This window comes from Ixodes scapularis, unplaced genomic scaffold (genome assembly GCF_016920785.2).
Source record: "Ixodes scapularis isolate PalLabHiFi unplaced genomic scaffold, ASM1692078v2 PGA_scaffold3__209_contigs__length_174095766, whole genome shotgun sequence".
Lineage (NCBI taxonomy): Eukaryota > Metazoa > Arthropoda > Arachnida > Ixodida > Ixodidae > Ixodes > Ixodes scapularis.
Genome location: NW_024609868.1, coordinates 37,161,692 through 37,188,773, shown reverse-complemented (window position 1 = coordinate 37,188,773; position 27,082 = coordinate 37,161,692). Strand labels below are relative to the sequence as shown.

The following is a 27,082-nucleotide window of genomic DNA, read 5'->3' as shown; positions in this document are numbered from 1 at the left end:
CCGCGACGGCGACACACGAGTGGATCTCTCAGACGCACCGACGAAGCAGACGACGCAAACACCCGAATCGCGAGAACCATCCTATCTCACGACACAGCGCTACGCTTGAGGCGACTCAGGGGCATGTTTTTCTTGGTAGTTCTTTATGTTTATTTTATTCCGGCGAGCTTTTAGTTTTAGCGCGCCGCATTTTGTATGGATACCCGGAGGCTGTGGTTTGAGCCGGTAGAGTCGGGTCACGTGACGGAACGACCTGAAGGAAGGAGAAGGAGCGAAGAAGCCCGACCCAAAGCCGGCTCCTGGGGCAAGCAAAGCGAGCCAAGTCAAGCCTAGCTGAGCCAAGCCGACCGTCTCTCAAAAATGCGGGCGGAAGCCACCGTGGGACCGCTTGAATGCACAACGGCTCTCTGAGAGGCTTCCCTGTGTTTTTTTTCCTTTTTATTTTTCGTGTTTTATAGCTTGAAAGTCGGTTCCGTTACGGATTTTCGCAAGGGTGGTTGTACGGATCGAGCTGCTCGGCAAACCGCACTCTACTTGGTGACTCGAATGAGACAAGCAACGCCCGTCGGCGACGTCTTCGTCTTCTAAAATAGTGCCGGCGACTCCGACTGAAGTTTCGGCCTTCTTCTAACAAGTTCTCGTCGTCTGCTAGAGTATGCTGCTCGCCGCCTTTTGTTGATCGTCTGCTTTTGGCTGTCTGCGCTTGGTCGACTGTTTTGCGGCGTCTAAAGGACACCACATATTCAGTTTGCAAGACTTGGGGACGGATTCCAATGGGATGCATTTCTGGAATTACATTGTGAGTACAATATATTTTTTTTTATGATCGTCCACATCATCGTTCTTTACGTTTAGAAATTGCATAATGCTGCATTGTGATTTTTGTTATGCGTGGCATGGAACGCAAGTTTTTTTTTTTCTCAAAGTACAATATATTTCATTACAGTCGCGTGTAAACAAAATTCGTTGTGAACATAATTTTACATCTAATTTAAATTTCGAGGGTATAAAAATAGACACAGATCGGATAATACGCAACATCTGCGTGAAAGCATTACAATATTACAATAAAACGAGACCCTCTATCATTGAGGTGACAGTGAGTTTGATAGTTGGAGCCAAGCGCATAAATCTTCTTCCATTGAAAGATGTTCTTAATAAATACCCATTTCGCTGTCATTCGATTTACAGTGACTCGGAAACGCTAACAAATTGTGTGGTTCAGAGCCATTTGAATTCGGGTTGCCACGGTAATAGTAAATAACGAGGTAGAAGACATGCCTTAATTTCACCCAAAAACATTTTCATCCCAAATACGTTGTAAAAATTAATTTTAGACGAACAACTGCAGATATCGTGCAATCCAATAGAATAATTTTAGAGGTAATCAACATACTATTTATTATTAAAAATTAGAGTTCCAGGAACGTGTATCTTTTATTCCTAGGTACGATTGTTTCTCCTGGGCTTTGTGGACGACCTCTGTAATATATTGAAGTTTTGCCCACCTTAATGAAGAGCCGTAATAATCCTGAGGATTGGTATAACATCAAACGTAGAGCACGCATCAAAATAAAAAAAAATATTTCTCGTTAAAAAAGTTTATTCTTCAGAAATAAAAAATAAATTCCCCAAGACCTTGCCCACTTCAGCGACTTGGTGTGATAAATAGCTTGGGAACAACAGAAATCTGCCGAATTATTTTTTATGTAATGTCCGAATCCGCTGGAATTATAATAACTGAAGTCTTGAAGCGTGTTGGGTTGGATGTGGTATTATTATTAGGACAGAGGGTACGTACCGATGTCCGATTTCTTTTTGTCGTTTATGCGGTTTAACCTTTTAAATCAGCATGAACCAACTCGCCGAAACACAAGTTTTAATCCAACATGATTCCGATTTTTTTTAATAAACAATATTAAAAATACAGTTTTTTTTACTTTTTGTACGCATTACTCATACAGGTGCAACCGGTGCCCATGAATGTTTTACATAATTATTCAGGAAGTTCATCTTAAATTTAATTAAAGTGCAGAACTGGAAACCGTTTCTACCTATTTTCATGAGAAAGTAAGTCAGGACCACGTTAAAACAAAATTTTAAACTTTGCTGTTTCTACAGAATCCGGAAAGAGAAGGTTCCCGTTTTAATAGCCTTCGCATAATCAAGTGTCAATCCGCGTTATTTGTTCTTTATGTGTGATGAATATACAACAGCTACGGTCTGTTTTTTTTTTTAAAGCGCGTAGTCAAAAATGTTTGTATGTATATCTCCGTTTTATCTAGAAAAAAAAAGAAGAAAACTAGAAACATTGTAAACAGCACTAATCTAAATTCGATGTTGTTTAAGACGTTGAGACCATGTGTCAAATAAATTGAATATACTTGGGGATGCACAGACGTTTTTTCTTGCCGGTGTTACGTTGTCGGAATAAAGTCCGCTCCTCGTAAAGATGGAACTATATATCCTCCATGTTGCATCTCAGTGGTCACGTATCATCTCGTAATTTCGAAGCGTGACTCCACTTCTTCCGAACAAGCGTTTTTTTTTAACGACGCTATTTTCTTTAAACGACACTTCCAAGAAGCAAGAGAAGCAATCTTCTCGTTTTATACAAGCAAAGTCGAACTTTTTCTCTTTTACCAGGTGAAGCCGATTATGCTAACGTTCTGGATTCCCGGAGAATTCCAGGTTGCGCCACAAATTATTTGTCCAAAACATCGTTACCGACAACAAAAAAAAATCTTACTTGCGACATTTTTTTCTCTGTTTCCGTCTTGGGGTAATATGGCATGCCCGTAAATTCTTGCGTGTTTTTTTCTATCTAAATATAGATTTATTTGTTATTTTTCAGTTTTGTCTACATTTGAAGAACTTGACAGCGTCTACGCTTGCCCAAAGCACCCGGAAGAGCCAATTGCAGAAATTTACGAACAATGACGAAGATATATGTTTCGACCTACAAAAAAAAAAAAAAAAAATCAGTCTGCGCTGTGGCCTTAATGTTCAATGTAACAGCGCAGACTTTTTTGTATACCTATATTCCGTTTGACAATAGAACGTTTTAGGGAACCGTTTTTGCACAAATGATACAATACAATCGGCTCTCCGGAATGGGCTGCGAATGCGCGAAATTACTGTTGCCTTACCGTAGTCCAGTGTCCGAACAGTAAGCTGTGATAGTGTGATCGAAGCGGCTGACATCAGAAGCGTCTCGGCTCGTTTAACTGCTGTTTCGCCGTGGGAAGCGGCTTGCCGAAGCATCAATCATGAATGAAAGCATTCGTGGGTGTGCCTGGAAGATATGTCACGGTGGTGGTGAGAAAAATCAAATCGCATTCACGACAAATAGAACAGAAAACGAACGCAATGTGAACAACACACCAACGCTTTCTTAGAATCATATTGTTCGTTTGGCTGAGTTTGCGGTGAAGTGGTGTAGCTCAGTTGGTTGAAGCGTCGCTCTCCCAATTTGATGAAGGCGCCAACGACACAAGTTCAAACCCTGTCCGATGACCTAGCCGGTAGTGGTAGGGTGTCTGTTATTTGCAGCGCGGAGCGAAGATGGGCTACGTCGACTTTGTGAAAGCAAAGTTGGCGTAGCACATGATTCATTCATCGAACGTTCCTGGTCTCGCCGTCAACGATCCCCTCCTTTTTGGGCTAGCGAAGTCAAATAAAATGACTTTTTTTAAGTTTTCTCTCGTTGAATAATGAAAAATTCAATCTCATCGTCAAAACATTCTAGCACCATGACTGCCGCGTAGATCCTCTAGCAGACGAACTGTTCATTCACGGTGGGGACGCCGCCGCGCTCCCATTATAGCAAAGCGAGACAAAATATGGATAGTTCCACAAATTTGACTCTCAAAATGGAAATGTCTTCGCTTGAGTTCTCTGATATTACCAAACACTATTCTGTTTGGTAATTGTTTAATTATTACGTCGATTGTCTTGAAAGACATGGCGAAACCGGATTTTCTTCAAAAGATAAATTTAAAAGTAAAATGACAGGAGATGAAAAAAAAAAAAAACGGAGAATAAAAAAGAGGATTAACCGTCTATAAAAATACTGTAGAACACTAGGAGGATATTCGGATATTTATCTAAAAAAAGATGTTTTATTGCTCGCAGACGTATTCGAGAACTTCCGAGATGTTTGTCTGGAAACATAAATCAAACCCATGTTAGTACTATACAACTGGAGGTGTAGCATAGGACGCGACGTTAAAATTGACTAAAGTTAAATTTAAAAAGAAATTACATATATGGATATGTTCCTTATGATAGAATACGGAATAGGAGGTAGAATGACCGAAGCAACACACAGATATGCGGAAGCAAATAATGAACATCTACCAGATTACAATCCAACCAAACCATCAAACCACCGAATGTACTTGGACGCAAATAACCTATATGGTAACAGTTCCGCGAGCCGCACTGTTACCATATGATTTCATGTTTATAGATCCTTGTGAGCCCTTATAAAAAGAATATGGTTACATCCTTGAAATCGATCTTAAATATACCGAAGAATTGCACGATAAACATAAGGATTTTCCATCGGCCACGATTAAATCATCGGAAAAACTTCTCTTAACCCTAAAAGATAACCATAAATACGTTGTTCATTACGTGACCTTAAATAGATACATTAAACTTCTAATAAAAGTAACCAAAATACATAGAATTCCTAGATTCAAAGAGAAACCTTTTATCAAGATTACATAGACCTAAACACAAGATGCGAAGCAAAGTAAAATTGAATTTGAAAAATATTTTTTTAAGTTAATAAGCAATGTCGTGTACGAAAAAAAAAGATGAATGTCAGAAACCGACAGCTTATATAATTATTTCAAATTGAGAAAAAAACTTTAAACTTGTAGATAAATTAATTTCAAATTCAGAAAAATATTGAAAGAGGATTTGATTTCTATTCATTTGCACAAAACCGAAATAGTTGGTGAAAAGCCAATATATATTGAAATGTCAGTTCTAGATTTGTCAGACATTAATACACGATTTTCACTATAATGCAATGAAAAAGATACAGTGAGGGGTACGTTAAAGACAAATAGTTTAACCTATGACATTCAAACTGGACATCTACAAAGGCATGAAAGAAATGAGTGTTTTGATACCTCTGATTATCCAAGAGATCATTAAATATTTTCCGAAAATAATAAAGTAATTGATAAGCTTAAAGATTTGTTGAATAGAAATGTCCAAATGGAATTTCTAGCACTTAGACCAAAATGTTATTTATATAAATTTGATGGTACAGGAATATCAAAGAAAGCCAAAGGAGTTAAAAATATGCAGCAAAAAGGATCTATTCTATTCTTTGACGATTATAAAAAAGTATTAGAAGATAAAGATGTAGCCGTAAACCAAAATATGGTAAGATCAAAAGATAATAAAATATACCCCGAGACAGTAACCAAGAAAGCCCTAAACTTTCAGGATGATAAAATAGTTCCCTTAGAAGATGGAATAAGTTCGTTAGCATATGGACATTATTTTCTAAAAAGATTACATTTTTCTATTATAAAATACCAATTATTCAGTGTGATGTTGCCACCCATTATCTTAAAATAAAGTTTAACATTATTAAGAGGCTTGTAAACGATAATTCAATAAAGTTGCTGGATTGGCTTAATATAAGTTTATGTAACCAACAACCTAATTCCAACATACCATACGAATTTGTTTCATGTATGTTTTGGAATTATAAGTTTAACATGATATAAACCATGCTGTTTAAGTCTTATATCTTTGTCATCAAGATTCCCCTTAACTGGTTCAAATGGTATTTTTTTCAGACGCTAGCTCACATATATATATACGGTATACACATTTTTAGTTTTTCATAGTTTTAATTTTTAATGGCTTTCGTTTAAATTATTTAAAATTATTTTTCTGGCTTTCATTTAATTTTTATGGTTATTGTTTAAATTCTAAGTAATATTTTTCAATATTTACCTTATTTTTATTCTCCAAGGTTATAAGATAACAACATCGAGGTTTTCACTGGGGATCTTAACACTTATAAAATTTCTCTTTCATATCATAATTCCCTTGATCATCTAATTGAAATTCAATCCCGGGATCTCTTTTGATTTCTGCGATGTTTGTCTTTAAAACCCGGCATCTCGTTCCAGACATTAATTTAAGTAAAATACTTGTTATTGAAATTTATTTTATCTTTTTCTGTTCTTATTTATATTTTGTGCAGCAAAGAGGAGACCTGCATGGTTGTTTTTGAGCACGTAAAATAAATAAGTAAATAAATACATACTTATAGTTCATCTTATCAATCAGTAGAAATATATTTATGTCGTGTTATATGGGTGTAGACCATTTGAATTTCATCTAATGCAAATTCACGTTTAAGTATTGTCATATCCCTTTTATCTTTCGCCTTTTCCGCTATAAGCCTCCGTCAGATTGGATTGCGGGCACCTCGGCCGGGATTGGAACCTGCCATCTGGGGATCCGTAGGCAGGGGCTTTGTTTCGGAGCCACCGAGGCGGCTTTCCTGACATTGTAAACAAGTCTCAGACTTCTCTGAATTTTTTATCTTGGGTATTTCCGAAATCATCAGTAACTATACGATTTTTTTATTCATCCAAATCATTAATGTCTATTATATCATTTCCATCATCACTAAAAAATGCTACTTCTTCACTTGTCTTTTCGCTCAGCTTCTTATAAATATTCTGAAGGAACTCATATTACCATTCACTTAATATTTTTTCATACACACAGCCTGCTATTATAAACATAATTAAACCGTAACTTAAAACATAATTTGTTTTGCCAGATCCACTTTGACCAGATACTATATTCTGAAGTGGCCATACTAGTACACTCCCATTGATATATCTTGGTTTTGGTACAAACTGCGAATAGTTTCTTATTTAGTATTGTGAAATTTTTGAAGTCTACTAAAAATAATTCAAATATAGACAAGAATTATTAACAATGGATCCTCTAAAGTATGTACACATGTTAAGGGGCATTATAAAGAAAGAGAAAGCCATTAAACATCGAGTGATACACAATAAAAAGCGAAGGAATCATTAAGAAATGATATGAAATTAGTCTTTGAACCTGCTACAAAAGAACTTAAATATCAGACTGAGACGATAAAATATTGGTATGCAAAGGTATTTTATTTTGAACAAATATTAGATCAGCCAAGTTTGCCATACATTATTGAATCCACTCCTAGAATTCTTAATATTGACCTAGAGAGACGAAATTAATAAAAAAATTGGTCAGGATTTGGAAGATGCTTTTAGATATTGAGAGAATATAGCTGAACTTGCACAAATATAATGAATGTCCAAGACTCGCAATCATTAGGAAGTAAAAAAAGACAATTAAGCAGGGAAATAAAAAAGACTGGTCATGAACTGTGGAAAAACGGTTAGAAGTACAATGTAGTGTTGTTGATGGGAAAATATAATTTCTTAAAAATTTCAAGGATAGACTCAGAAACATAACTAATGTTGAAACAATCATTGAAAATGGCATTTATGCAAGTTGATGATCTTATTAATATTATATATTTATATTGAACCTCAAAGAGGTGGAAATTCTGAGAGACTTGTAAATGAATCATGTTCTATAATATATATTTTATTAGGGATTTAAAAGAATAAGAACCGGCATAGACGATTATATGATTAAATGTTTCAGTCTAATAGATAATGATATTCTAATTAACAAAACTCTTATAAATGGTGAAGGTACTGTAACATTTCCTGAGATACTGAAGTTAGATCCAAAAATAAAAAATATTTATTGTAACCAAAGAATGTGCAACACCTTACACATGTGATAATATGTCTGCACGATTCAAAAATAACGTTTTACCATACATTTCATATAAAGGGGAAGCAAAACATTTAAGCATTGACGATGGTAATCATGATTGTGATTCTCTGAATTATCCAATGGTTAAATACTTTAAAATACGTAAAGAGGATATTCAAATTTTCTTTGCAGTACCACCAGGTATTACTAATAGAATATCATAACCTTAAAGAAAGAATGGAGGGTGGATTTTAAAAAATATTCATTTGAGAAAAATACTTGGATTTAAACAAGTAATAATGAGGAAACTGAAGTAATTGGGGATTTTCCAGCGAATGTTGAAAGAGATGTCAGGACAATGTTTATTTATTGTAGTTCAATTAAAAATTCTTATTCAGATGATATGAAATTATGATAGAAATGATTTACTTTACACGTTTGTTCAAAAAAAGAACCCGATTCATGGCTATTATTTAGTCCAAACCTAATGAAGAAGTTTGAGGTATAGTATAGTGATATCATGGAGTTTTCTTTTAAGAATTGCAGATCAAAAGAATAGACAAATTGATTATAACACAAAGAAAAATTCCATTGAGTAGAATATTTCTTCTGAACCTCTCGAAATATTTAATGGTAAACGGTTTTACTTACAAATACTCGTCAACACTTTCGTAAGCATTCAAATAATGTCAATTTTGATATGCAAGATAATGGATTTTTAACGAATTTATTGAAATCTCTTGCAAGGCTTTTAGCATCATCTGGTAAGTCAGTTTTGCATTGAGAGAAACCTAAAGTGATTTCAGTTGCTAAAATACGTTTGCAGATGGTAAGCCGAAATTACAAAACGCAGCGTCCAAACTAGTTGAAAATGATTTAAATAATCCAAAACAAATCAAAGCTAAAGAAATTTACAACGAATTTAAAGAGCAGCTAATTTCAATAACACAACGGAATGTACAAATAACATACCATGAACTTTTATACAGAGGGGGGTTACTAGTAAATAAAAAATGGACAAAAAATCAAAATTTCTTTTTAATGATTTTTTTGCACATGAATTTGTTTATCTTATAAATAGACCACTGGAACTTCCGAGCAACACAATGCCTATTCCAACTGATGAACGTCATGAGTTTGAAAGGGTTAGAAATTCAAATGACACTATAAAATCTCAAAACGAAGTAGAACTCTTGTGTTGCAAAACCAGGGAAGCCTTTAGGTTTTCTATAAGTGTACTTCAATGCAGACTAAAGATTGTTAAAAGTTATAATACAAGTCTCAATGATGCTGATATTCTTACCCTCGTTAATATTATTGGTACGAAAGGATTTTTGGAAATTAAACTAAATTTTAATAATAAAGAAATCGAACGTAATCTTTTTCCTGGAATCAGTTCAAAAATCAAAAAATAAATCACCTACTCAGATGATTTTTCAAGATTTACAGTGACGTCCGAGTTTTCGTAGCCAGACGTCTGAGACATATGGACTAAATAAATATAAAGTCATCATAAATGCCCAGAAGACTGTTTCTGGTGTTAAGCAAGCCCATAATACAACAAGGGATTTGCCAAGAGATATGAAATCATCAAAAGCTCAGGTTGTAGAAGTTTGAAATCAACATAAGAAGCTTATGATTTCAGTTCAGGAAGAAGAAGGTAAAATACGAATTGATCCGAAGGCTAATCCCACATATTCTAGATTCTTGCTTACTTCCAAAACACAGTTAAGAAACAAAAAGACTCAAGAAGGTGTTTTTTTTGCCAATCTTTGGGGCCGTAGCAGCCAGAGCCCCGCCACTTGTTATCAAAGGGGCCTTAACAGGAGCCGCAACGGCTGGAGCTGCGAACGCGGTTAAGAAAATTTCTGGCCAGGGTGTTAGGATAATTGGTAAAAAACTAAAAAAAGTAACCACTAAGTTCTACTAATATTATTAAGATATTAAAACAGAAAGCGAGATTTAGTTTCCCGAGAAGTATGTTGCCTAAACAAATAAAAAAGTTTGGTGTGATACATAATGATAATTTTCCATCCTCTGGAATTCATTGGGTTTTCTATTTTAATGGTCCAAAGTATATTCAATTCTTTGATAGTTTTGGTATACCCCCTGCTAAAGAGATATTAAAGTATCTGAAAACAAATAATAAAAATATACTTTATAAAACAAGTAAAAATATACCCTATAATAAACTCCTTTTTATGTGGTCATTATTGTTTTCAGTGTGTTCTAAATCGTCTAGGGGTAAGACACAATATAATATTATCCAAGAGTTTTCATAAGATCCAGAACTTAATGATAGCCACTTGATTAGGTCTTTCTTATCTTACTAATAAATAGAAGAACTTGAGAAGGAAGTATACGTAGTCAGAAGATCCTGTTATTATTATCAGACTTTAAGTGGATTTTTCGCTTTCACTCCGATTGTCTGTCAACAGGTGGATTAACTGCATTTGTTTTCTTCCCTTAGCCGGTTTGGCGTTAACTATTTTACACTTTGATGCAATTGAATAAACTTTGAATGTACATGGAAGAAAGTAATCATACATACTTTTTTACAAGTTTCATAAAGAGCTTCCGAACCTATACAGAACAAATGAAAATTCTGAAGTAGAGGTTAGGAATAGAGAAAATGATTTCATAAAGTCAATCAAATATCTTGCAAAGGAGAAATATATTAAAAAACACAAACTGAATGGGGATAAATTTACTACTAAATAAATCTCCTTAGAGAATATTTATTGTGATCTGGAAAAAGGGTATTCTGGAATAAATTATCTTCAAAGGAAATTCCAACAAGTAAATTAAACAGGTTTATGACTTTCCCGAGAAACAAGTTGTATATGCAAAACTCTAACCAATTAGAAACAAATCTGAAAGACGTTGAGTAATCGTTCAAGGAATAGATGATCAATGGCAAGCTGATCTTGTTGAAGTCAAAGTCAATACCTCCTAACATGTATAAATGTATTTTCTAAATATGCACGGGTAATACCGTTGAAAAAAAATAAAAGAGGTGAACAAATATGTTAGGCATTCCTTGAAATATTTAAGTCGAAGAGAGTACCCAAAACAATTCAAACATATCAAGGACTAGAGTTTACAAGGGTGAGGTACAGAGATTGTTTGAAGATAAAGGAATTAATCGTTTAGTAGTTATTCAGAAGTTAATGCATCTGTTGTCAAAGTTTTCAACAGGACATTAAAAAATTGAGAAAAGGGGCAGAATCCACGGGTTTTAGATAAAGTCGTTAAAAATATTATACATCCTATCATCGATCTATTAAAATGGCTCCGACCGAAGCCTCGTTAAAAAGAATAAAGAGGTTGCACCGAAAAGTAATAAGAAGCCGAAATTGGAAGTAGGGTGGTACTACTGTGAGATTACGAAAATATAAAGGGGTTTTTGAAAAGGGGTGGAAAAAGAAATATACAACCGAAATCCTTCGAATAAAGGTGGTCTTCAGTGATCCGTATTATCATTTAGTTGACATGAAGGGAGAAGATATACGGGAAACGATTTACGAAAAGGACATTGTGAAATATGTTCCTAGAGGGTGATGTTTGTATATTGTTTTCATGTTATTTCTGAAGGTCATGCTTCAGCGTCGGGGGAATGGGGGATGAACCAGATCTCTCAATTTCTATATTGCAACCGATGCTACGATTCAATGCATCTAATCAAGCAGCGACAAAATTGCGTCGTCGCGGCACTCGTCGTCTTCGTGCGTTCACCTGCTATCACCGGCTAAAGCAATTATGCACAGAAGGAAGCGAAAAAACCCGGCGCGTTCACCGTACGTGATTAAAGAGTTCCAGGGAACCGTTTTTGCAGATCCGGTGGGTACGGTGAATCTTCCGGTACGAACTGCGCATGTAGTACACCAGAAGACTCGCACCTACGAAGTTCGTACCGGAGGGCCCATCGTACCGTACGGGATGTACAAAAAGTGTTCCCTAAAACTTTCAAATATCAAAACGGAGTATTCGCGACTCCAGTGAACTATAGGGGGCGCGCTGGTCAGGCAAAATGGCGGACGAAAAAAGGTCGTTTTCGTCGTTCAGCACGCGGACCACCATAATTTTCTTGCACTGCAGCGTAAAATCGTTGTTACATATGAAAGCAAGGCGACTTTCTGCGGTCGAAACCTTCTTCTCGTCAGTGCATAAGGATGACACGGCGGAAGCATAAATATAATTGCTGGAAACGATGTTTGTTTCTAGGCTGCCTACGAGAACCAAGGAGCGATAGCAGACGACAAAGTCGAAACGACCGCCTCTCCTGAGCATCTCGGCGTTGCCGCTACGCGGCCTCGGTTTCGCTGGAGTCACCAATAGCAGCCTCCTCAGCAGTGTTGTACGGAACGGCGTTCCAAGGAACGGCGTTCCTGGAGCGCGTTCCTTTTAGGAGAAACGAAGGAACGCCGCCGTTCCATTTTGCATCGATGAAACTGGAACGGGAACTTGTTACATTTTTACTGGAACAGAAAAAGGACCGGCGTTCCTTTTTTTTATTCCAGTGGGGTAATTTTTATTTTTTTTTCAATATGGTAATTAAAAAAAAATAACTTTAAAAGCAATCTATTTACGAAGAGCAGGATCTTGTGAAGCTTTTTGGTGCTTAATGTTTATTTTGGGCCAAGGCCCCTCGTTTGGTAACAGTAGGGTACAGGAGAGCTAGTGAGCATTGGTTCTCTTTTGAGTGCCCGACAATATGGTAAAGAAATGAAAACATTTAGTCGAAGCAAAAGACAGAAAAAGGGGCGTCTCAATCTCAGCTACTTCCTTTGCTTCCACGAATCTTCATACACCCAGAAATTTAATGCCGACTGCAGCCACCACTGAACTTCTACAAATAAGCCAGTTGCACCAAAAGAACAGGTTACTAGACATCAAACGCACCCTTGCATTCCAGATATTGGGCAGATGCACAAAAATTAATCTTCATTCCCTCTTTTCTTCTCCCATCTTCAAACTAAAGCACGAATCCAACTTTCACGAGGAGGGACTGGTAGTTTTCAAGACTGACATTCCAAATGCCCTACCTTCTTCTCTTCTTGCTCGTCTTGCGGACACCAGCATCAAGAAGCAACTGTTGTTAAGTTGGAACACGGGACTTTGTTAGATTAAAACGTGTGAGGTTGTTGTAAAACGCTCGTGCAATACATTTGGCTCGTCTGCATAACCCACCACAAACTTGAATATGGCGAAACACTGAGATTTTTAAAAGTGAATATATCAACAAATGAAACTTGCTTCCGCTTGTTTTCTTCTACCGGTGTCCTTTCATCACGGCTTTCAAATTCGTATGTTGCTATTTGGTGCGATAGATAAAAAAAAAGAAAACTTGGTGTGATCTAACTGAATATGGTAATTAGCAAAATACAAATGTAACGTTTATGTAACGATACGTTCCTTTTTTTAACTGTAACGGGAGCGAGTTCCTTTCTCGCAGATGGAACTTGTAACGGGAACGCGTTCCAAAAATCAAGAGGAACGAGGTTCCGTTCCTCTTCTTGAGGAGCGTGTACAACAGTACTCCGCAGTTTGCAGCCATTGGCTCTTCCTCTTGCTTTGCGGGATGTTGTTATGACCGTGACCTATGGATATAGCTTTTTTTTTGTCTTTGGTGTTTATTTTAGAAAGCCTTATTCATAATGTAAGCCGGCTTTTAGCTTACTGAGATCATGAATTACGCCTGGGTCTGGCCTGCGCGTTTAGAGACCTTCAGAATGAACTTTTTTAAAGGGTCGGCGAATCAGTGCACGCCGATAAGCTCAAAACGCGAGTTAATTCGCCGATTCTTTAAAGGAGTTCGTTCTGAATGCCTTTAATGTGCTCGTCTGACCCAGGTATTAGCCAGGTTTTCTGAATCTGCAATTTGTCTGGACGTGGACCCGAAGCACGAAATCAGTGAAGACAATAATCACATATAATCACATAAAAGTGCAAATGGAGGCAAAAAAAAATCAAACAAGTAAAAAATAAGACGAGAAGTTCGGTCGCTTGAGATTTTTTGATCGCACATCATCAGAGTCAGCTAGACTAATACCAGATCTACTACGGTCCACGACCTCTGGATCGTCTACTCTCCCGCCGAACACGGACTTCTATCGGAGGCTAAAGAATGGGATTTTTATCGGGCTGGAGAAAAGAGGCCAAGTTGAGGCTGTCAAGGAAGGAGCAATAAGTCATTTTTGGGTCTCTTGGTGATCGTAGCACGGGGATATCAGCAGCAAACGAGATTAGTCTATCCAGAGGCGTATTATATACGGTTACACCCTGTCTCGATCTTCCTTGTTATCTAGCAGGGAAGCCTTGAACGTGAAACGTGTCTCCAAACTTGTTCTTGAATTCAGAAGAAACTAACCTACAGAAGAAAAAGTCCGGGCTTTTAGTATTACTTTGTTGCTTCCAGTCGACTTGAGAAGCCACGGGCGAGAAAAAATCAGATCTTGATAATGCAGATGTACTCTTGCTTTTTTTTTTCTTTTTCTTGTCGGATTGACCTCGGGTTCTCGACCTTCGGTACTACCGCAATGCTGACCTGGTGGAACCTTTAGGCGACTGCTTCGCGTTACGACTTCGTGGAGTTGTGTGTAGAGCTTTTGCGACGGTCTTTTTTACGGTCAATGTCGAACGTTTTATGAAGTCGCCTTGGGCTCTGTGCGCTCTAGTAGCAACTTGCCATATGTGCTAAGGATTCCCAGAATGTCTGCTTTTGTGGGCGTACCTTAGAAAAGGAAAGAACGAGCTTGGCCTTAACAAAAGTTGTTGCAGTTTATGCATGAAGACGTAAAATAGTCCAACATACCAGCAAAATGCGTTGACATAAAGTTTGCTCTCAAAATATCGAACAAAAATTTAATTGTAATACTAACTTTTTGTTCAGACATCTATAAATTAGTTATTTTTGAAACTAATAAAAATAAACTTGCGGAATAATATAATTTTAGACCAGAATGCATGTAATTTAATATAAGATAATTCTGGAATACAAATATAACACAAATGGAATACAAAGGGCAACAAAAATTTAACAGCGGTTTCATTCGTTTGCTACCATTGCGTTTGGATTCTTAGTTTCGATTTCTTAGCGCGAGTTAGCTCGTTAAGACCTTTCCCTGGATTGCTCAAAACGGAATGATAAAAAAATTTAAAGGCTTGAGGACGGGCAGAGTAGCCCTTACAAAAAATCGAAGTTGTCTCCTCTTCTGCTAGCATATTGTCTCGTTAAACAAACAAAAAACAATATTTTATTATTCGTTAGTTTTGAAGTAGTACACGCGAATTGCCCATCGTCAATGAAACGAGTTATGCCAGTATCAAAATCAACAAAATTGCACATTCTCCTCAGGGTGCATTTAAGAAGATTGTTTCCCCCACTTCTGTCTGAATATTGATCGGTCAGAAGTCGCGACGACGAAGTCAAGCAGTCTCGTCTCTTTTTGGTTGAAAACAATTTTGTTTCCGAGCGTTGTTTTCACTTTTCTCCTCAAGAGAATGGGTTAAACCAACCCATTTTCTATAAATAAATTAATTAAAAAAAAAACCTCCGTGCCCTTGTTTTACTGCAGAACGCACGGAAAGTCAATATCTAAAAACTGAAAGAATCTTGGCGAACGAAGAGACAATAAAAGTTTTTTTTTTCTACCTAAAATTTACGTCTCCGTTGTGAAACCCGAGCACGACAGACAGCTAAAACGCCCTTCACACATATGCAACCGAGTACGACCGAGAGAGCCCAAACCGGTTTTTAAGCCTTTTGCGACGTCTTAGGACTGGATGCGCTGCAGCGGAGCTGGTCCTAAGACGTTGCAAGAGGCTTAAGAACTGGTCTGGTCTCTCTCGGTCTTACTCAGTTGCATATGTGTGAACGGCGCTTTATAAGACACAAAGGGTGTGGCTCATTGTGTTCACGCTTCTTGCTTCCTGATTGGCTCGTCGGCCTTCTTATTGGCTAATGTTTCAACCTGATTGGATGATGAGCGATAATGAGATACTCGGGGCTCGCCACACCCCGCATTTCTTAATCTGTCGCTTACTACAGAGTTAAACGAAACACGCGAACTGTGTCCTGTCACGTGTTAGAGATATCCCGGCGGAAGCTGAGCAACGGCTTCACGACTTAGCGTTCCGGGCCGTTCCATTGAGAGCTGTACATCGCGGAGCCTTTGCGCGGCTGGCGACGGGAGTGCGCATTCGTGTTCCGTGTATAAATTCATAGCAAGCACTGTAGGAAATATTTTTTAGATAAACACGTTAAACACTGGAAGCTGGATGCACGCAAGACGTCTGATATTCCACCGGTACGAGTTATGTCGCACAGTCAGAATGCGTTCCACGGCCCATTAGATAAAGATGGCAGCATGCTGAAGTCGGTTACTGGAATATGGTCTACACTGTAGCGACACGGTCGGTGGGAACTGTGTGGACATGTGTGTACAGTATTCCACAAAATGAAAGACCGATTCGCCGAGAGTTTTTATGCTGCCTTGCTATGCACACCTCGGTCAGGGGCACTTTATTTTTAGAGAAATAATAAGAGCAAAATTAATTGATTTCCTGAAGTCAAGTAATGTGGGCATGACAAAAAATATAATTTAGCACAGTCCCCTAAAACTGCCTGAACTAAAGGGTCTTTGAAATTGTTCGAGACTGCACCTGTTCGCAACTCCAGAGGGGGCGACGCCACCCAGTGGCAAAGACGCGAAGGAGAGAAGTGGGGTAGCCATCACCTGTCCAAGTGTGCAGCGGAACTGGCGCGTCCTGGCTGCCGAAATGTGAAACGAAAGAACAGGCATTAAATGCGCGCTTTCGTTGCCACACGAAGGAGTGTACAGAGTGCGACAATGCGAGCTAGACCAGTGGCATTCAGGCTGGGGCGGCACAAAAAACCTAACAAAAAAGCCCTAATACCCCAAACTGTAAAAAAAAAAAAAAAAAAAAAAAAAAAAGATAGGGGTTGGAATGGACTGCCACACTTCCTATTGTGGCAATGTGTCGTACTCCATTTCACTTTAAATCCAATAATAATGAAAAACAAAAACGAGCGCCGTATCGGTGTTTTTTTCTGTTGCTGCTTGATTGGCGCCATCGGATAGTAGCGCCACTTAAGGTCGGACTTAAAGTGAAACAGAGTATAGTCAGTTTCGTATACTTTAACATGTCGGAGGCTTCACGTGCTGCATTTTACCTCTTTTAGCTATAGCAATAAACTGGGACAGTTCATATTGCCCCTGACTCTACCTCATACAAGTTGGCGTACCGCCAACTTTGCATAAGCAAAGGCGCACGAAAAAGTTTTTGAAGTATACACGCATCGAGGCTAAGTCAGTCACGTGCACGAGGACCTTATCGGTGGCTTTTGCATAAATCAGCAACTGTGCCGCTCTGATTTCCGCGTCACTCGAGCGTACACTCCTCATTTTGGGTACGCCGCGGGGAGGGACCCGCAGGGGGGCGTCATCGGCCGCGCTTCTCCGCGCTGCTGCCCTCTTTATTGCTCAGAGCGGACATCTTTTCGTCTGCCGCGATGAAGCGGCCGATAGCGCCGCGCCGTTTAGAAGTGTGGCAGAATAACCCTTTTTCTTTTTTTTACAACTTGAGCGTCATTGTGCCGGCACTGTTTACGAGTCGCATCTCGCCCGAGGACAACATGTAGCTAGAGTCGCTGCATGTTTCACACGGGTTCATATAGCGAATCTCGTTCTCAACCTGTACCCTAAACGAGTCTGTGAGCTCGTTTTTTTTGGAGAACGCGGAGACAGCTAGCCAATCACGGTGAACAATAGCAGGATCTCGGTGAATAACGGAGCTCGAAATGCGAATAGATGAACGAAATGCGATGGGCGCGTGGACGTTGAGCGCGACGTGTCACTTGCTCATTATCGGCATACACTCTCAGAACTTCCACCATGTTACTATTGTGTCGGAACAGCAATGATCACCTTAGCAAAAAACAGCCCAATAAAAACATGCTCTCTACGCTTCTAGTGTGCTAATAAGCCAGTAGAGTACCAGAATTATATTAAAACTACATTAATATAGTATCTAGCGTTCGAAAGCCACTCTGGGATCGAAGTATACTGACTGAGTATACTTATAGCATGCACAATATTAGTGTATACAAATACATTTTCAACGTATGATGCAATGTCAAAATAATTTAAATCTGTCATTAGTATTATTCGGGATTAGATATACTGTAAACTTCCAGTCTATTATATCTAAGTTTTCCCAAGTCGCCTGAATTAAAGCGTAAGGCATATATACCGAGCGTGTAGTTGCGATCCAGAAAAAAAGAGGCGTACTTTAGTCGGGACGGTGGTCGCCAGACAGCGTTAATTCTTACTGTGAGCATACGTTACGTGCAAATGCAAGTTTTCACGGATTAAGGCTCGTTCACACAGTTGCGTTTGACTGCGTTTGACTTCGTCAAGACTGCTTGCGTCGAGCTGTTGCTATGGCGTTCCTTGTGTCAAGCCAATGGGGAGGCGCGACGCTGCACCACGCAACGCAACGCAATGCGGCCGACACAAATGTGTGAACCAGCTCCTAGTTGTATCGTGTCGTCTTCTTTTTTATTATTTCGGTAGCGAACTTTTAGTGAAAGCGTTTGGTTTTCGGTATGCCCGAAATCAATCCAGGACGACGGTTACGCGGTAGAACGTATTCGCGTTCCTCTTCTAATCAGTCTAACACTACAGCCATCGAAAATAGACGAATGATGTGTCCACAATGATTGTACAGTCTCTGTGACCGGGAAAGCCTTCGGCCTTCTTGACTGTTGATGCTGCTTGGTTACTGGAGGACATGATATTGATTGCTGGTTGAATAGGGGTCCTTCAATACGTTGGTTGAACTTGATATACCAGTTAATAATTGAAGTCATGGTATCTCCTGTCCCTTCGTATTTTTAGCTGATCAAAAATGTTCCGAGTGGCACTGCGAACCTAAGCTGAGGCGCAAATTCGAAATACATTGGCTTTTATGGAAATGTCATTAGTAACTCTTTTATGCAAGAGCAAATTTTCCTTCGGACCACCGTGATTGAAAATCGCGCCTGTTTATTGCGTTTAATGCGTTTAATGAGACCACTAATAAGTTTTGTCGTATTATTTACGAGTAAGTTTGTTTACGCCTTTGGTGGGCATTTTTACCGAAGCAGGATTGTTTTGCTCACCCTTGCTGGGACGGCTCTTAGCTGACCGGAGTTTTATTTTGTGTGTTTGTCTCTTTGTGTGTGTGTATGTGTGTGTGTGTGTGTGTGATTTCACCCGAATTTAATGAAGCCCCTCGATAATTAGTCGGCTTCCACAAATAGGTTTCCCCCGGTTTGAACAGAGTCAAATTGATTGTTATTGCGTAGTTAGCTTCGGTAATGACTTTATTAACCTAGAAAAGTCCATCCGGTCAAACAAATATTGGCATTAGGATATTTGAGAGCGTTTATTTATTTCCTTATTTAACCTTTGCAGGGCTACAGAAGGATACATCTATTCGCATTACAAGCAATAATGCACGTAAAGACACACGGAAAAGCTAAAAATTATCTATGGTACAAAAACACGAAAACAAAATTCTATAAGACTACCTGAGAATGATCGAAAATAACAAAAACAAGGTATAAAAACTGATATGCAATATCATTAAAATATAAACTGCGACATTGCGAAGATGAATGCTTACATGCAAGACAGTCCAAATAACTAGACTGGGTTAACGAGCACAAATACTGTAATTAGACCCCCCCTCATTTACGAGCTTTCTACCTTTGGCAATGCTTCGGCGTCTCGCCAGCTTCGAGCGTGCTCGCGCAGCCATGGCACGACGGGAGGAAACGAGAGCATGGCCTGGCATATATCAAAAAGACGCCCCGTCGTTCTCATCTAGTCAGGGACTATCGATTGCTTAAAAAAGCACAAGTGCAGGAAAAACGTTCACTCAAAAATGCGCCAGCTATATTCGGGTACAAAAACTATAAAGCGCTTCAAAATCTCTACCACGGCGGTTTGACCATATTTGACCTGATAAAAGTATACTGAAGGCGATCAAGGGGTCATATATTTTTAGACAGTGGAACCGTGTAGACGACGAGAGCGAAGCACTTTATCTAGAACAGCGATAAAAGCTGACAAGGTTAGTTTAGGGTAATCCATAAAATTGTTAAGACGTTGGTAGAAAAATGCAAACGAAAATCCGCCGTCTGCGCGCTGGCAGAGATGTAGGGAAGATGTAAAAGTCCCAACAACCGCAGTTAAAAAAAAAAAAAAAAAGAAGTAAAAGCCTGTTAAAGTAACGATCGTATACAGAGGAGTCGAACCAACTCCTTTCGTATATTTTCGAGTTGAAATTTGATCGTGTTTTATTCTAGACACCGGGTTAACATCTGTAATACGAAGAGCGCAGCATCTGGCAATTTGCTCTGACACCGTTTCCAACGGAATGCTTTTGTGTGCCGTGGGGATTTGATGGCTCGATCGAGCGTGGCGACCTCACTCACAGTTCCTCGCTCGGTCCTTCTGCCATCCTGAGACCTACCTTGAGGAACCAAACAGAAAACTCGAAACGTACAAAAAGACGTACGCGGAAAGCTGCACGCCGGAAAGGTCAATCGAATTTGTACTTACATTTTTTTTTCCAGCTAGTTAGCCATTTTTTTTTCTTGCTTGCTTTCCTCGTAGGACAGGCGGTATGCGATGAGTTGAGACAAGCTCCCGCCTGATCAGAGCTGTCAGGTGAGGAAACTATGTTGCTATCGCCCCGCATGACGCCCGTGTTCGTAGAGATCTTCCAAGTTCAGACGTGCTCGGTGTTGCACAATTGCTTGCCTTGCGGCATCCGGAAGGGGCAAGTAGAAGGTTTCGTAAACGCGGAAGCCATAGATTTTTTTTTTCTTATCTTCGTGTCCGCAATCGTATATACAGTATACCTTCGGTCCGCGTTTTTGTTTGGATTGCGCTTGCCTTACCAAAATATGTTATATCAGAAAACGAAAAGAGACTGTTCATATTTTTTCTTGGGAACAATAATCAATGAGGGCTCATGCATGATAGGCCATGTTCTGCGTTTCTTCAGCTCAGCGACTATAAATATTCCTTGTGCGCTTCTTAGAACTAGCGATCGACCTTTGGATCGCGGGCTGAGGTGAGGATGTAGGTTTAATTATTAACATGGCGGTGTAGATCCGGGATCGAACAGAAAGATGCAATAATTTTTTTCCAAAGTACTATTCGTTAGTCCTGTTGATTGTCGATGAAAAATTGCATGTGCGGTATTATGGAACTTTATTCGACCACCGGTTTTGATGGTCTTCCTTTCAGAACTATACATCTGTCAGCTAGTGTGGTGGAATGTAATCATTTGGATCACAAACTTCGGTGATCAAAATCTGCCAATATAAGGTCTTAGCAAAATGCTAATAAAAACGCGGATGTTTTGTTCGTGTTAACAGTGTCGCGCATATCGTACATATGTGTTCGGGGATGCAAATGTTTTTATAAAAAAAAAGTTAGGTTATGGTTAATTTTGTTTGATTTGAGGTATAATTAAGCTACAGATACAATCACGTTCTTAAAAATAAAGCGAATGTGTAAATTGATTAAAAAAAAATCTGGGTGATGATTGCTAGCCAAAAGTTTAGTTCCCAACGCGGACAAAGATGTTAGCACATCTTCATTTTTAATTCAAATCCCTGCTTGCTGCAGATTTTTATTATGTGATAGCACGCGTAGCGCTAGTTTTGAAACTTAGAAAATGTGAATGTGTGCATTTTATAACGTATAACTTTCAGAATGAACTGTAATTTAACCAAGCTACGAAATGCTACCATATGTAACCAAGTTTTGTTTGTTTATTTATATAGACTGATAGCCCTTTGGGTCTGTTACAAGAGTGTAAAGGTACACATGAAAAAAAACAACTTCCTAACACGCTGCATAATTTAAAAAAAAAGACAAACTACATTAAAAGCACACATGAGTGTACAACGAAACAAGTGGAGTAAATACACATAAAAACACGTGCTATATAAGGATGACATACCAAACTTGAATTGCAAGTGCCAAACCTCCTCCACAGAGCGGTTGCCGATACACATAAATAATAAATCATAATAACAGGATTTGTTAACTTCCAATGTGCAGTCTGGCTCAAGCACTTTTTCTACACGTCTATATTGACCCTGTTCACTATTTCTGGAGGTAGAGAGTTCCAATCTAATATTGGTCTTGGCAAGAATAAATACTTAAAGGTATCGTTGCTTGGCTTTTTCTAATATAAATTGGCTTGAATGGTATTTTCTCTGGGGCCTATATAACCGGGGTGTCATGTAGCGGTTCGAGTTGATATTAAGCATGCCATTCTTGATCATAAATAATAACTTTAAACGTGCTATCTTACTATTTTTCGGCGTTAAGAAAGAAGTGGAAGTTTCAACTCTGTAAGCATGTCCTGCAATGATTCTGTTCTGAGATAATGTTATAATATAAACCTAGCGGCCATTTTTTGAACCTTTTCAAGTTTGTTCATCTGATACGCTCTGAAAGGATCCCATATGACGGAGGCATACTCTAAATTTGGTTTGTTAGCGTTTCTTAAGCTGCAAGTCTTGTTTGAATTCAACATTGGGCATCAAGTTTTTCCTAAAAGACCATAAGCCTGAAATGCCCCTTCCTGCGGTCATCAATGAGAGAGGGACATGGCAGAAAGTGGTATCAAAGCTTCTGCGAAAGGGGTAGAATTATACATGCTTAAAAATTCATTATCACTTAGAAATCCAAATGAATTGATTGACACTTTGGCGACTCATCATGGAAGGCGTTGTTCAGTGTTATCGATGGACATTAAGGACTTGTATTATTCCCTAGAAAATACCCGGTTAATGCAGAGAGTGAGGGAGGCATTGGAGCTGAATCTCGTTAAGTTCCAATTGGACTCAGGTATATCGGTAGAAAGTTTCTTAACAATTTTAGAGTTTTATCTGAAGTCAACGGTAGTGGAGTACGAAGGAACAAAGTATGTACAAAAAGAAGGTATTTGTATAGGGCCATCAGTCGCACCGATTTTAGCAGATGTTTATTTAAAATCTTTGGCTCGTGCAGTGCACGATAACCTACAGGGGTTGTCCCCGGGTACGGCAATAGTGAGAAGGTATGCGATGACATCTTAATATGCACGTTTACGGAAGATCTAGCAGAAACCATAGAAAAAAAAAACGTGTTGAAGATATTTGCCATTTTACTGGGATCACTGACAGTATGGCTATTATAATTGACGTAATCTACATTTTCTCGTGATGGTGAGAGATGATACCAAAATGGTTGTGGTGATGACTTCATAAATTCAGGCATAAATGTAGAAAAGTATCTTTCTTTTGCATCCTTTAGTTTGTTTTAAGGGTACGCGATTGTTTCTGAATGCGATTTTTGTTCCGGACTTTTTTTCTTGCGGTAGCGGACTATTCTACATTTGGGGTGAATTATTTCCCGGGTCATCTACGGGTTCTGTCTTGCCACGCGCTTCACCCATTTCGGCACAAACCTTTCTAAACAGAAATAAACTACTGCCTTGAATCGACGCCACAATGCATTCAAATCTTCTAAGTCCTCAAGAAATGATAAACTTAATTCTATATAGTCAAGTATACGAACGTCATCAGCTCTGTTAAAATCGTACACCCACGTAGTCAAGTGCAAAACTAACTTACGGTCTGATGGCCCATGTTCAACACTTATTTAGAAATTTATCGCCGGATCCATGAAAAAAATTAAGTCTTTTATTGAACTAGAGTATGGACGAAATGAATTGAACGCATTTAAATATGACCGCATAAATCAGTTTATTAACTTATCGCGCTGGGATTTACTACAGAGGTGCCTGAAGTTTATGAAAGCTTTCGCTAAAACTGGGAAAAGATTGGCTCACCTGATTAAATCAAGAACAATCAGAAACTATATGTTTGCCTATACTTTGCATGTGCACTAAAAATATTGTGTTATTGTGGCGCTTATTTGGGCCAAATTAAGTTAATAATGGGTAAGCCAATTTTATTTTATTTCTATTTCACAAATTGGTTAATCGTACTAAACGCCAGAATAGCCCTCAACGAGTTTCTGGGAATTTTGAGATAAAAGTCTTAGAGATAATTTTTCACAGAAGGGAATCTGTTTTTTTTTTTATTTTGACTAGAAATGTTTTATGTATTTATACTTTCAATTATTGAATGAATCAGCTTCGACCATCTCTGTAATAAATCCCAGCGCGATAAGCTAGAACCCGATTTATGCGGTCAGTTTAAAGTGCGTTTAATTCATTTCGCCCATGCTGTAGATGATCCGCTTCTGTCGTAAATTCTCGAACTACTTGTGTTAGGCCTTTAGAAAACGCAATATCCTGTAAAAATACACCGTTATGAACATCTGGTTTGTTTTTGGTTTTGGCTTTCAAGTACTTGGCTATTATTTCTTCAAGTGTTATCAAAGGTCCTTGGTTTAACTCAACGTCACCAGAAAGTAGCGGTACTAAATTATCCAAACACTGCAAGGCACAGACAACAAACACTCGCAGTCACGGCAGGATTATGATAAATCGGTTGTCGTCTTTGAAATAACTACCACCGTTTCTACTAACCTGTTGGATGACAAACAGAAGGAGCATGTTAGGCGTCTTGTCGTTCGAAGGGTAGCCGTGTCAACCGCCAGAAGCTGATGCGTGCGCTCCTTGTGTGTTCTCATGACCTTATGCAAAGTTACAGAAATAGTCACTAAAAGTTTCATTGTAACCTGGGAACTATTTTTGAATATTAAAATTGAAGGTAATTTCAGCAACCTTAATACTTTTAATCAGTTACTTTGTAACCCTGCATGTTTTGTTTTTTAATTATTTTATGGCAGTTACCGCAAACCTCTTCACCAAACAGGCTGCTGAAGGTTCATCATAACGACGATAACCCCTTGTTATGTATGCAAGCAGTCATATATTGTTTTACGTGTAATTGCAATTTTATTTATTAAGAACCATCGCTGAGCCACTGTTTTAGTGGCACTTCAGCCGGTCTCATTCGAGTGCCGCCAAAGCTTTCAGTCTTTTAATATTGTTAACGTCCTTGTCAGAAATAAATTGCCTAAGGCACACACAAACACACACACACACACACGCACGCACACACGCACACACGCACGCACACACACACACGCGCACACACATACACACACATACACACACAGACACACACAAACACACACAAATTGATTTAGCAGCAACAAACACTGTCCTTCCGCTGTCGGAACTGTCAACTTTCTTTTGGATTGTGCACTTCTTCCTTGGTTGTAAAGGCCGTCCGCCGCCTGAGCCGCCGAGAAACCATGGAGCAAAATTTAGGAGTTGCTGTCTTGGCGAATATTCACGTGACTCTAGACAGTAAAATATAGCATTGTGGAACGCTTTTTTTATTTTATTTTTATAACCTTTCCGTTTGTTTGCGAGGAGTCATGGACATGAACTTTTATTCGTTTCTAAAAATAGCGGACGATCGAAGGATCGACGGTAATAAAATATCTAAATCGCGGCCTTGCATTGAAGAAAGTAAATGTTTAAAACATACAAAAAATATATATCTTGCAAATACTCTTTCAGAGCTTTAGGAATATATTAAATTGACAACTGTCACTACAAATGTGTTTGAAGCCCAAACGGTTTGAACAGTGTCACGCGCAAATGAAGCACCCCAGACTTTGCTTCCTAAAATAGAAGGTAACGGACGGTTGAGTGGACTGAGCAGTAAGAATAAAATACAAATGTCAAGGGCGTCTGAAATGAACGGTGACCTACAAAAATATTTGTCCATAACAAAAGTTTCTACGAAAACGTGACTAGAAAAAAAAACAAAAAAAACTTGCAATTCTTTTTGTTTTTTCTCACGCACGCATGCTACCTTCCTTGTTATTGGGAACCTAGCAGCGAGTCTACATTAATTATTGTTTGCACGTAAAAGCGTGAGAAACGCTTATTTATCGAGGGATCACAAAAAAAAAATATTTAAAAATACATTTTTTGCTCAGGCTGGAGATGTCACCTCTTCTGTCGCGTGATCACCGACTTTAGGTGTTTGTGATAGGTGCCTTCCAAAGGATATCTGTATTCGTCGACAGGGAGGGAAGGGGTAGACGGAGCGATGACGTAGACAGAGCAGAACAAAAAGCGAAAGAATATCAAGTGAGCTTCCACGCCGTAGTCTGACTCGCTGACGTAAGCGGCTGCCTGTGTCCACAAAATGTTGGTTCACAGTAAAGAACCCGCATAGACGTAAAGGATTAGACGTTCCGCTTTGCTCGTGATTTGTTACATTTTTTGGGAAAAAAAAGCCGCTTTATTTTCCTGTGAACGATAATGAGTAAGGTATGTTGACTTCCTGACCGTGTAACGACCGCTTTGACAGAGAACGAGTAGTGTAATTCAGTGGAATTTTGCAGATACAGCATCGATTGGGTTTTAAGTGAAATTTGTGCTTATTTACGCCGTGGTGTTGAAGCCACGTAAAACAAAAATGCGGTTGAATCTACAGGCACCTCCGAAGCTGGAGAGTGCGACCGAGCTGATTGCTGAACACATATCCAGTCCACCCGAGGTTTGCGCCTGGTAAACATGGAAGCAAGTAAAATCGACTGCATTTATGCAGCTAGTGTTCGAGCAAATTGTTATGATTTCGGCTACCGCATTTGCCACCAGCACCCCAACTTCAAAGGTAGCGAGAAAATTAGCGCGTTATGTTAAGGCTGAAGTAACAAAGTAATTTTTAGTCTAGTTAACCAGTAATTCACTACGTTACTATCGGAACGTATAAGGAGTGACGGTACTTATTTGGTTTAAATTTAGTTGTCGGCGTTGAAAATATTTGAAAGACAACGGTTACGATGAGCCAATCAAATTTAGATACTACTAGTACGTGTATATAAGTTTTGCTTCGGGTGTGTAAGATCAACCCTTGTGACCTGATAAAGACGCCAAATTCCGCGTGGAGGATCGGCGACGTTCTAGAACGGAGAAACGCGCCGTGGACAAGGTCGACTCCTCCCTTCTGAAAGCCTCTCCGAGAACGGCGCTCGGCAAAGACGCCGAAACCCACTGGCGGCAATGGCGAAACGGCTTGGCTTCAGGTCATTGCCGGAGCAACGCTTTTCTCTCTCTCTCTTGCAGTGAACACCAGAAGTAATAAAAAAGCCGTTTTACGAGACCTCTTCTTAGCGTCGGAGCGAAA

At 38.9% G+C, this 27,082-nt stretch overlaps 1 protein-coding gene across 1 annotated transcript in view; it reads left to right on the top strand.

Moving 5' to 3' along the window:
• Window positions 1-340: 340 nt before the first annotated feature.
• Window positions 341-27,082, top strand: part of LOC120844401 — a 96,395-nt gene continuing 69,653 nt past the window's right edge. The window contains exon 1 of the mRNA XM_042292703.1: window positions 341-799. Coding sequence (XP_042148637.1) covers window positions 779-799 — 21 coding nt within the window. The 5' untranslated portion in view covers window positions 341-778. The remainder of the gene's footprint in view (window positions 800-27,082) is intronic.